At 36.2% G+C, this 12,583-nt stretch overlaps 1 protein-coding gene across 1 annotated transcript in view; it reads right to left on the reverse strand.

The window, feature by feature from the left end:
- Positions 1,234–12,583, reverse strand: part of LOC109822875 (callose synthase 10-like) — a 51,177-nt gene continuing 39,827 nt past the window's right edge. The window contains 13 exon segments of the mRNA XM_020389135.1: positions 1,234–1,748; positions 2,564–2,746; positions 2,838–2,888; positions 3,843–3,962; positions 6,753–6,855; positions 7,015–7,173; positions 7,277–7,365; positions 7,451–7,564; positions 8,610–8,768; positions 9,043–9,090; positions 9,177–9,353; positions 9,443–9,495; positions 11,023–11,135. Coding sequence (XP_020244724.1) covers positions 1,512–1,748; positions 2,564–2,746; positions 2,838–2,888; positions 3,843–3,962; positions 6,753–6,855; positions 7,015–7,173; positions 7,277–7,365; positions 7,451–7,564; positions 8,610–8,768; positions 9,043–9,090; positions 9,177–9,353; positions 9,443–9,495; positions 11,023–11,135 — 1,606 coding nt within the window. The 3' untranslated portion in view covers positions 1,234–1,511.

Genomic DNA, 12,583 nt, shown 5'->3' on the forward strand with positions numbered 1-12,583 from the left:
CAAAGACAATAAGAAAACGATCGGGCCCAATTAATGTGCGGGTCCATCTATATACTTACTATTACTAAAAGTTGTTACCCTTCAATTCACCACTTGGCAAAAATAACACTTGGCAAAAATAGCCAATACCATTTTAAACAACACTTGGCAAACATATCAATTGCTATCTTCTTGCAAGTGCCACTTGTCAAGTTTCTACAAAAGTTCTCCATATTAAATTTAAAATAAAAAATAAAAAATAAAAAGTTCTCCTTGAAATTTGAACTAACTCTCCCTGCCTTTTCAATTTTCCAAACAAGACGCTTCGTAAACTGTTTGAACTGTTTGTATTTTTTTTGCTATATTATTTTTTGTATATTAAATAAATCCGTGTATCGCACGGGCCTGAAACTAGTTGGAATTTAAACCCGGACCTTCCACCCGCACACATGGGAGAGAGATTAGTAGATTTGTCTTTGATTGCGCGTGTACGGGTGAGATATCAAATGAATATCAATTATGTCTTTGCCGTGTCATATTTGCTTGTCGTTTCACTTCTATCAGACCCCACCACCCTGATCACGTAATGCGGTTAGAATGATGATCGGATGTCATCAAGAGACCAAGGGAACAAAAGCGAGGGCCTCCGAGTGTGAGGGGGGGTTTTACGAACATCATTGGGTACGCGAAAGGTATTCGAGTGTAATTTATTTACCCACCCCCCCAAAAAGAAGTATCAACCATGTTACTTTCAATTTTCGATCGCCTGAATCAACTATAGCAGTGGGCATGTACCCTAGCACACTTATTATCAAACTACTAATATATTCCTAATACAGGCGGAAGGAAAAAAATAAAAAAAATTATTTCTACCAGGGATACTTTTCCAAGCATTGTGGAAACGTTGAGCAAACATCGCGACTTTGCTCTTCACATTCAATGATAGGAGGGTCCCGAACTGAAGGAAAATCGAAAATAGACAACCGTAAGTAACGGTAGTAAATACGAACCTTTAGGCTTTCATAACAAAGGAGAAGTCAAAGCAAGCACCACGCGTGTGACAACAGATTCCATGCTGAATTATATTCAGAGAAACTCATCGAGCCCTACGTGAGATTAAATAAAACGTATACTCCTCCACTTGACAAGGCCAACTACAACTCTACAAGACAAAATTCTCCATTGACTGCGGATACAGTGATTGTTCCGTAGTTGATCACATAATATTTGAATCCACAAAGGAATAATTTAATGTGCAAATGAAAACTATCAAGTAAACTACTTATCAGAAATAGATGAACCTCAACGTTATACATTAGACTGATGCAGATACTTCAATTACTCAAACAAGCAGCAGTCCCCGAGGTACTTGGAAAACCTAAGAAGCCTACGTCACTAATACTGCAAAATGATATTCACACACAAAAAAAAAAAAATCTTGTGAAACGCAAGTAATTGCTATACAACTCTACAATCATGCCTCCTCTCTATTCGTACCATCCAAATTAGTACCATCAGAAGAATCGGACGCTTTAGGTCTCGACGTTAGCTTTGTTTCCAGCAAGAATGAGGGATATCTCCAGTCCTCGACTAAAAGCTTGATTAAATAGAAGGCGAGACTGGAAAGTCGAAACAAAGGGGAACCACGCTAGTACCGCTATAGGCACAAATATCACCACACCCATGCCAGCATCATACATGCGAGCAATTTCTCGCACTGAGTGCCACAAACCCAACTTTCTGACAAATCTCTTCCATGTGATGGAAAGCTGTCAAGGTTATGCAACAAGACAAAGAGTAGGAAAATAGGCATCATAACCAGAACCACGAGATAAATAGTAAATTATGACAAATATTTTTGTAAAAATACGAGAATCAAGTAAAATTTATGACAATCATTTGGTTGGGGAAGTTCCAAAGTATTGAGCATATTGCATCTCTATACAAATGCGATGGGTACAACATACCCATATTCGTCAAAATAGGAATGCAAAATCAGATAAGGAGCGGATTATTTTTCAAGTGTTTATTATCATTTTAACAACCTGCAGTCCTCGAACCCAAATAGTAGATCTGGCACGTTTCTAAAGGTTTGGACTAAACTCCATTTGCACGAAAGTAGACCAGGTACATATCTTCTTACATTCCAAAGGTGATGGATGGATCTTTAGTCGAGGAAAATGAAGAATTAAGAAAAACCAAATCTAAACAGGACAGGCGTGTTGTGTACGGACTTATGGTTGTGTTTTTATGTCGGCTACAAAAACCAAAACTAGAGTTCATAACATGATGGTGACACCCTTTACAGTAGTCATGATGCATAAGCAATGGTATAATAAATCAGATGACTGAAGGCTGATCTTACATTGTTCGTACGTGTATTATTCAGAAGTAAAAACTTCTACTTCTAGTTCATATTGTTAAATAGTAATAAAAAACTGATGGTTTATTTTATCACATATGCAACCCTTTGATGAATTGTAAGGATGCTCTTACATTCACGATGAGTCTTTAATTATTTCCTTAAGACAGATATTATTATAATCAGTAAATAAGGTGAATCTGTTCAGAATAATAAACTTACACATAGAATGGCCCAGACGGTAGGAATGAATGCCAAAACACTAGCAAACAAATCAGTAATCGAAAGCCTTGTAAATGCAACAATCAAAACCACTGCTGCAATAATGCTTAGTGAGGCAACTCCCTGTATGAATCGCATCATAAGCTGGAAATTGGTTGATTTTTTGGGACTAAATGTGAAGATCTGCACATTCAACAAGTTAATCTTTAAGAAAAGGAGGAAAGTGACGAGAAATGTTGTCTTCCAGCAAAATGGAGGGAGATGACATACTAACCTTAAATATAAGTACAAGTCCAAACAGCACAGCCCATGAAAAACCATAAATCTGGAGTGAAAATGGAGCAGCCATTAATTTAAGCACATATATGACGAAAGTGGTGCAAAGTAAAAATTAACTCCGCAAATAAAACTGTTGTACCATCAAGATCATTTTGTTCAAGGTAAAGAATAAACTATTGGAAGGGCTGTACTGCATGTCTCCATAAAAAGATTGTTTAAAACACTGGCTATAGGATATTCATTAATTACAAATTTAAAAGTCTAAATTTTCATCCTGGCTAAACAAGGAACCAATTAGAAGGTTGGACATCAAATTTTCATTTTGCAGTTCTGATGTCGTAAAATAAAACACCAAAAATTTATTTCCTAAACTGAGTGAATGACATTCAGACTTGTGATATTCAAAGACTTATGTATCAATTAGCATACTTATAGTTTCAACAAAATAAACATTTAGTGATACCAAAACAATTTGGTCGCTCACAATGAATTTTCCTTTCATGGACAATTTTCAGTGATGGAACTATAACGATGATGCATATTGATTTCTCACGCTGAAGGATCTACCACATCTAATGAAGTAGATAATAAACTTGAAGAATATGAATAGGAAGTTCTATATTATTATTATTATTATTATTATTATTATTATTATTATTATTATTTTATTGTTTTTTTCTTTTTTTTTAGAATGATGATCCGTGCAGGAGACAAACCATGAAGAGTACATGCTTGTATCTGCCTTCAGTATCAATGAATTTTCTATGCAAAATAACTGCTTTTGACTTACAGCACAAGACCAGCATGTAGAAGCATGAATTTTCATAAGATCATGTAGACGCATGAATTTTCATAAGATCATGCTTATAACTAAATTTAGTTCTTAGCAAAAGTAGATATTGTTTAGATAAAATGAGCGCGCGCACACTGCACAGGCTGTACAAATGAATCAGCTATTCCAGGAAAAAACATAAAAAGTAATGAAAAGAGGCTAAAGTACCGCAATTGAAGTATCGTTTCCAGTGAGATTGAGCTTGTATACAATCCCATATTGGAATATGAAAAATCTGAGACTTAGAATAGTCTCCAAGATGCGGCCCCTCAATGTATGGATATGGACCTGCATATACAACGTGCAAAGCATAAAGGCATGAGAACCCCCAAACTTATAAAACAGTTAAAATGTTTTAATGTTTGAGGTGCAGTATAAATGTATTCAACTCTTACTATTCCTATGTCAGACCGAAAGCAAAACACAGGGCAGAAGCATATATTTAGGTCATTGTAACCATCCGACTGAATAAAACACAATTGCTAAACAAAGATGCCACCACCTAAAGACCAACTATCTTCACTAAAATGACCAGTCTGATCTCCACAACAACAGACTAGTTACAAATGTTCGACAGATGTAAGAAAGAAACAAGGTACAAGATCAGAATGAAATTTGCAGGAAGGTAGACATATGCAACTAAAGTGCAGCCTAGCAAACATCCATGAGAAAAAAGCATACTGCAAATCGAATACAATATAATTGCAAGAAGAAATTACAGTGAAGCAAAAATATAACCAGCAAACAAAAATAAAACACATGCCTGCATGTCATTAGTGAGGAAAGCATGCTCGTAAAGGAATGGGTTGTGATAGAGCTATTAATCAATGAACATCTCAAATTAACAAGATATTTTGCAGGAAGGTAGACCATGCAACAAGAGTGCAACCCACCAAACATCCACGAGAACAAAAGAGTAATACAGATCGAACTAAACGTAGTTGCAACAATGAATTACAGCGAAGCAAAAATATAACCAGCAGCCCAAAATGAAATCTTATTGATAAAATGATGCTCAAAAAAGGAATAGGAAAAAATTATGTGATAGAGCTATCAATCAAATAATATTTTTAACTAGCAACAAGATAGACAACATACACATGAATATTTTATTGTATGTGTTAACTCCAATGCTCTAGATTCATGTCAATAAAGAAATGGTCTCAGGAATAAACGAGCACATAAGAGATGTAAAGGAGACAGGTATGTGTCCCAACCAGATAAACTATGAAAAACTAAGAATAGCATTGGAGCAATACAGAAGGTTCTGGAAGATTTTGGGTCAGTAAGAATAGCATTTACTGGCACAGTTGACAAGCTCATCTTTAATTAATCATTAGTAAATGGTTATCGAAGAGTAGAAAAGATGTGTATTTTGCATTTAAGATGGGTAAATCACAAAAACTATTATGAACCTTGGAGGGTCTTGCACAAGACTACCATAAACAATTAGAGAAAACTACCATAGAAGTTTGAAAGTGCGAAAAAAATACCCAACTTCTCTATCCATCAAGTTCTTTTTTTTTAATTCCCCAGGTTTGTGAAGTATTCTAGATGATAGTTTTATTAAGCCCTAATCTCCTAACCCTTACAAATTTAATACGGATATTGTTTACATCCTAAAATGTATCCACTTTTCCTTTGAACAAAACATTTAAGTGTGTAAACACTCATTCCTTGGAATTTGTTGCTAGCAGCACAAAGTGTTTAGACAAAATGTCAAACTACCCATGAAATTACAAGATGGCAGGCAAGAGGGGAATATAGAAGAGAGATGAAGTACATAACGAGAAAATTGTCCAAAATATATCACGTTGTTGATGGTTTAAATCACACAGTTAAAAGAGAAGGTATATAGAGATTAGGTTGATATGTGGGCCGCTCGCTTTTCCGAATATCCGATTTGGAGTTGGGTTGTTCGTCCCTGCACGCGTAATAACTCGTAAGAGGATGGAGACTGATTCCCTCGTTGTTCCTCCAACGATCAAGTCAGCTAGGTGTTTGAATAGGAATATGAGAAAAATGCAGCAGAATGGAGAAAAATGCTGAGAAATTGCCTCCCCTTGCATTTGCAATTGTTTTCTTTTTAATAACCAAGCAAGAGGGGTAGTCTAGTCTTTTTGGCCGAGCCTAAGCGCTAGGTCAGCATCTACTTTACAGGTGTCGGTCGTGGATCGGCTGTGTGATGGGCGTCATTTCGCCATTAATGAGATGCGATGGGCGGCGCACGAAGCCTTCGTGGTCCGATGTGTCATAAATAGTGTCGGGATGGCGCCTACCAAGCATTTCATATGACGCAAACGTGCTGTTAGTGGGGGATGGGGGGTTCGAGGTTGAAGTCGTCTTTTGGCTTGTAGTGAGGGGTGTCGAGAAGTAACGTCTTTCGAGTCGACCCCGCGAGGTGTTGAATAACCGATCAAGTGGGCTCGTAGCGAGTCGTCTTCGACAAAAGGACCGATAAGTAACGCCCTTCGAGTCGACCTAAGGAGATATTGACTCGGCGAGTAGGCTAGGTCAGGATCTTGACGGTCCTGATCGTCAATTCGATTTGAGCAGTGCATGTAGGGGGACATGTCCGTTGCTGGCAAAGGGCCACCATTTGGCGACTAAAATCACCATAACACACGTGCTTCAGCATATGTGACAACTTACCCTAACCGTCATGGTAATGAATCATAGTGGTTTTAAATAAAAAATTATGGTTGTTTTGTGCATGATCCCCAAAGTTCATGGTAGTTTGTGAAATTTATCCTCTAACGAATTGCTCAAGGTTCAGATCATAGATGTAATCCCTCTAGATTGCTAGCATTCTGTTTGATCCCATACCACACAAAGTCTGACTTCTGGCAGGAATTCAATCTCTACTGGGTCCAAAAAATGAAACAAAATAAACTAATTCTATCCAGCAACCACTACCAAGTTTGGTCCAATACTATCAGAAAATTGTAAGACAGGTAAATAGTCCAAATTATCAACTTAAAAAAAAGTCAGAAAGTGAGGTTGAGAGTTTAGGACCACAAAGTAACGGACAGCTTTACAGATGACATCATAGAGGTAACATAGTAAAGAAAAAAGTACCTGCTCTTCATCCCACCAAGATTCCCAGCTATTATCTCCTTTAATTCCTACCCCTCCCTTGTAAAGAAGCCAGCTAGTCCAATCATCAAAATCTTCAACAACCCTAGCATTTACACATCAAATAATAGTACTAAATAAAAAGTTAGAGAGGTAATTACAAACAAAACGTAAAGACTGAGAAAGACAGTATCATGCACGAAAAACTGACAAAAAACCATAGAATGGTAACTGGCATGAAAACTAGATATATAAGGAAACTTACTTCTGCCATTCAAATCCAGAGGGGTTGAAGATATATGGTGCAAAGAGCCATGATATAACCAAAAACCAACTACTGATTGTAAGGAGAACAAAAGAATATGCACCGTTTTCTGTGTAGCCATATGCTATGTAGACAATGAGAAGAAGTCCAACCTCTAGTCTGCAATAAGGGTAACCAATTGGCTGTAAGCACTAAAACTGGAGAAGGTTTCAAAAGGAAGATAAGGTAGATAATTGGCAACTGAGATTCACTAAGCACTTACGCCTTCACAAAATGACTTCGTGAGTATAATCTATAGTTCTCTGCAAACTTAATGTGGCGAACAACAAAGCCTCTACCCGTCGCCTTGTACTGTCAAAGTATAACACCAATGTCACATATTTGTGAAACAAATCACACCACTTAATACATCAGTTCTAAGATGGAATTCACATACACTTGCACCTCCATGAAGGATTGTCCTGCCGAAATAATGTGTTCGGGTCCCAAGGGAAAATGTGAAGAATACAGCACACAACTGGAGTTGCATGGTAATAAAACTAAAAATTGCCTGAAAAAATATATATATATACACACCATGTTAACAATCAAATAGAAAAGCTAACATAATAAGTATCTGATACTACACTGCTGCCTGGCTCAAGTGGTTCAGGGATGCGACTGGGTTAGAGAAAGTCCCAAATTCAAGTCTAGGCGAGGGTTTTTTTTTGCATCAAAGAGACATTTCGAAGTCCAGGTCCAGGTTAGCGCTTTTGTTGAACCAAAAATGACTAATTAACAAGTAAAGAAGAAAGTTGGAATAAAAGAAAACATTTCAGAGGTACAGATTATACCAAGCTACAATACGTGCATTTACCCTCATGTAGAGTGTGTGTGTGTGCATGTACACGTACCTTCTGTGGAGGACTAAACTTTTTTCATACGGGTAGCTATTAAAAGCTTTTGTGTGAATGTAAGCTCATTGAAAAGAAATGACATCAATTTTGTTACAGACAAGTTCACGTGTAACATAAAAATCTTAAACATAATAAAATAAAAGCTTACAGGTAATTTCAAAAATTATTATAAGGGTACATTGTTAAACTTAAACTCAATAAACAAACGCCATAAACTCATTGTCGATTAAAAGCATATGTATTTAAAAGTTAAAAAGCTGCATGTATAGCGAATATGATGACTGATGCTAAAAATACTAAGAACCTCCTCTTCTAACATAAAAGAATAGGGTATTACGATAGAAAATAAATGTCTCAAAAAGATCCAATCTATTAAATTATTCAAGTACCAAAGACATAGAAACAATAACCAATATGACCCATTAAAAACCCCAAAATAAACATCAAAATGAATTGCCACTAAACTGGACACCAGTTAGGTGCATGGTAACCATGAATTATTGCTCACCACAAACAGTACCATGTGGATTGATCATAGCAATAAGAAACAAACACATTACTTATTATTTCAGTTATCACTCATTCCCACTTAAGGCATGAAGAACAACAAATATAGTTGCAGAAATATGGTATGCAAATAATACTTGAAAGAAAATACAAGTTACAAACATAGAATTCACAAGTACACAACAAGCTGACCTTCAAGAGACCTAGCTCAAGTATGAAACCCATTATCATTGGAACTGCGGTGAAAATGCCAATTTGGACCAAGAACTGAGCATTCAAAGCAGTATCTAATGCAGTGTTCCCCAACAACTTAGCTTCACGTGAAATTGCAGAGTCAAGCCCAGATAGTGCCTGTACATTTTCAATCAACTGACGTTAGAAGTTTCGGCATAAATATAAGATGCTATAACACCTAATCATCAAATTCTGTCACCAGTTCTTTGTTTTTGTATGTGTTAACAAAAGGACAAAGGCAAACTAAGCACCAAGTTACAAGTAACCTGCACATACCCGCATGCACACAAAGTAAGGAGGGAGTGGGTGGGTGTGTGTCGTGTGCGCGTGCGCGCGTGTGAAGTGGGTGTCGTACATCGTAGCAGCACCTGAGTATGAGTATTGAACTTACCAGGTAAACCCTTCCATATAAGAAAATGTACACTGTAAGCACAGTCATCTGCATAAATGGAAATTTTCATATAACAAATAGCTCACCAAGAAAATCATATGATAAAGAAAATAAATATAGAGAAAAAAGCAGACCATTGTGCACACGTAGAAACCAACAGTCGTGAAGTAGAAAGATAACATCCTAAAGAAGTCAAAAAGCTGCCCAATTCGATATATATCTCTACTTAGGACTTGTTCCCCATTTCCACCAGCAACTTTACCCTCAAAGAGTGCAATCTGATTCAAACCAACATCTCTTCCCTTTCCTACCTACATGACAGCAAGTTTTCACAATATCTCAATAACATATAACCACAAAGTCTACCACTCACTTGTTTCGAGGTTTAAATAGATAAAACCTGGATATACTCGTGATGTGTGATATTACCCTGCCTCAATGTGGAATTGAATCCTGCAAAATATAATTAAATAAAATGGAGATTCAGATGAAACCTCAAACAAAGAAAAAGCATTTCTCAGAAGACCCCATTGCCTTATTTTAATGCAACTTATAATTCTGCAGATAACCTATCAATTAAATTCATTAAACATTTGTAATCCAATTATTCAAACATTCCTAGAAGATATACCTGCAAACTAGAGGGTGGATTACATAATGGGCCAAAAAACGAATTCAGGAGACCAAAAAGATTAAACAAGAAGAAAATTCAGAAGAAAACAGATGAAGAAGAATCCCAAGAAATAGAAAAGGAGCAAAGAAAAGAAGAAAAGGAAAAAAATAAATAAAAGAAATAATACAATATGATGTCTCCTTCTAGCCTCATAAAAGGGGAACTATCCAGTAGGATAATGATTGGGAAAGCTGCAGCAATGGAAGATAATGTAATGATGACGCTTCATATAATGTGACCGTGTCCCTCAGACAACAGTATTGTGTGTGTGTGTGTGTGTGCGCGCGCCTACGACAACATTGTGGCGATGATTTCTACTGGACAACTTTCGAATAACAACAATATCTCATATGAGCTCAAGAAAGAAAATAGTGCCTCATTGAAAACAATGTAGTTTTCGTATCAATCTTTAAACCAAGATTGGTCTGCTAAGGAATATATATTAACTTTATTTTGACATAAATCACAAAAAAAATTATATAAAGCCACTGAGAATATGTTAATGATGTCTTTGTTTCTCTATATGGATGAACTTTTCTTGGTTTTGTTAATAATAGTAGGGAACTGAATTGAGTCAGGGAGGTGGTAAGGATAATAGTAAATCAAATAATGATGATTGCAATACTTTGAAGTTAATTTAAAAAAACCAGAAATTTGACAGGAGGTTGGGAAAATTGGGAGAAGAATATAATTTAAGCGTAACTTTGAAGAGCATGAATTCAGGGTGAAGCGTTATCTTTTGAAAATACCAATCCTCGGCATCAAGAGTTGGGAAAGGTATGAAGCAACAATAAAAAAACAATACTTAAAACTGGTAGAACGATATAATTATTGACGTGAAACTTTGACGAGCTTGTATTCCAGATGAAGTGTTATCTATTTGCAATACCACCACTTGGCAATTGGCATCAATAGTTGCAAAAGTAATAACCAAAACAAACTTTCTTGAGATGCCAACAAATAAAATTAAGATTGAAGGAGAAGAAGGGCAAGATACTCCCTTGCCTATATCAACCACAATCACAATCATAACTTGGAGTTGCAACAAGGAGATGGTATGACAGTGGCATGGCAATCACATTATAGAGCAAGCTTTTTGACCTTGGAGCTTGGGATTATTTGCATAGCTTAATTGCACAACCATTTTATATGACTAGCTTGTCATTAAATATTCTCTCACTCAACCCTCACCACAAATTCGATGTTTTGGTGTAGAGGAAAGAACTCTAATAGTCTAATACAAAGAAAAGTAAAAAGTCTACAAATTATAAAAATTAAGGAATCACCACAATTTAGCTTACACAAACCTGCATATATGTCTTCACTGATATTAATTACACGAGATGCCTTACTTATGCCACCTCTTGTTATGTGAAATATCCTATCAAAAACATCAGGATGTCCATAGTGCATACGAACCCTGCAAAAGGGTAGACATAGGCACTTGCATGGTCAGGATGGAAAAATACATGAGGATTTGTATGTGAATAAAAAGAAATTGAATAACATTTTTATTACTAGCTTTAACCTGATCAAATTGGAATATATGTAAACAGAATGCCATAAAGCTGCTAGCAGCTTACAAAGAAAATCAAAGAAGAAATCTAACTAACACAAACTAAATAGACTTGCTTCGACGTACGAAGGATGAGGGGCAAATAAGAGTTAGATAACAACTAAAGCAGCATCTGAAAGTGATGCTATTATTAAACCAGAGAAGTTGCCTCCGCATGTGTGTCCTCGTACTACGAAGATGAAGGTGGCTAATATCTACAATATAGTGAAGTGACATGACTTTGCAATTTCTTATTGCTAGAGGTATGTTCACCACAAACATGAGGTATACCTGATTGATAGTGAAACACACTCATCAAACCATGTTGTAGCACAACTTTGCCGCCATCATCCAAGTTTTTCCCCGCAAAAGGGTTATGCTTTGCAACACTCAATTGCATATTGAAAAGAAATATATGATCGACATTCAAACTAAATTTGAAACTACCATGGCTAGTGTTGGATTACTAGTTAAGGAAGCAATGGATAAGAAGTGAGGGCTAGTGTTGGATTACTAGTTAAGGAAAAAACCGATAAGAAGTGAGCTGGTCATAATCTTAGAACACCAATTGTCATCCTCCACCCAATCCTAAACTCGGCGATAAGTATAGAAAAAGGGGAAAGAGAAAGATGACAGATTGATTGTAAGGGATACATCATCCATCTTAGAATTGCCAGGAGCCAGATAGAACTTGCTTCCACACATTGTAGCAGAGCCAAGTAGCCAATTGGCTTCATTACCAAAAATAATTATAGCACCCAACAGTTGGTAACCAAGTGTATTTTGGCTCAAACAATGCATCAAATCTGAAATTGATTCAATCACAAACCCATTAAACAAAATTTTGGGTAAAACTACTAGTAATTACAGGAAGTACTACACTAGAACAAATCCTTCATCCCTCTATTTGATGAAAGCAAAACCCTTCTTCACCATAATGGATCTGGACCACACTAGACTGCTTATATAATTACAGTAATCATCTTGCAGTAAGCAATGATTTTAAAATATCAACTAAGTCTTCTTTATGCCACATTATTTGCCCTGTGATATGCTCACCGACACAATATACCAGCTTGCACAGATACAACCATATTATTAATACTTACATGACTTACTGCATAAAAGAGGAAGAATGAAGAAGAAAATTGAATATATGCATAACATATCCAGAGTTTGATTGCATGCACAAGCTAAAAGGCTAAATTCTATATCAAAACATCCAAAAACATCATGATTGAATGATGATATTTGTTAAATGTATAATTAATTAGGTTCTCAGGGAACCGCAAATCTATCTAAAATCTTGTATC

The sequence above is a fragment of the Asparagus officinalis genome, chromosome 8 (assembly GCF_001876935.1).
Source record: "Asparagus officinalis chromosome 8, Aspof.V1, whole genome shotgun sequence".
NCBI lineage: Eukaryota > Viridiplantae > Streptophyta > Magnoliopsida > Asparagales > Asparagaceae > Asparagus > Asparagus officinalis.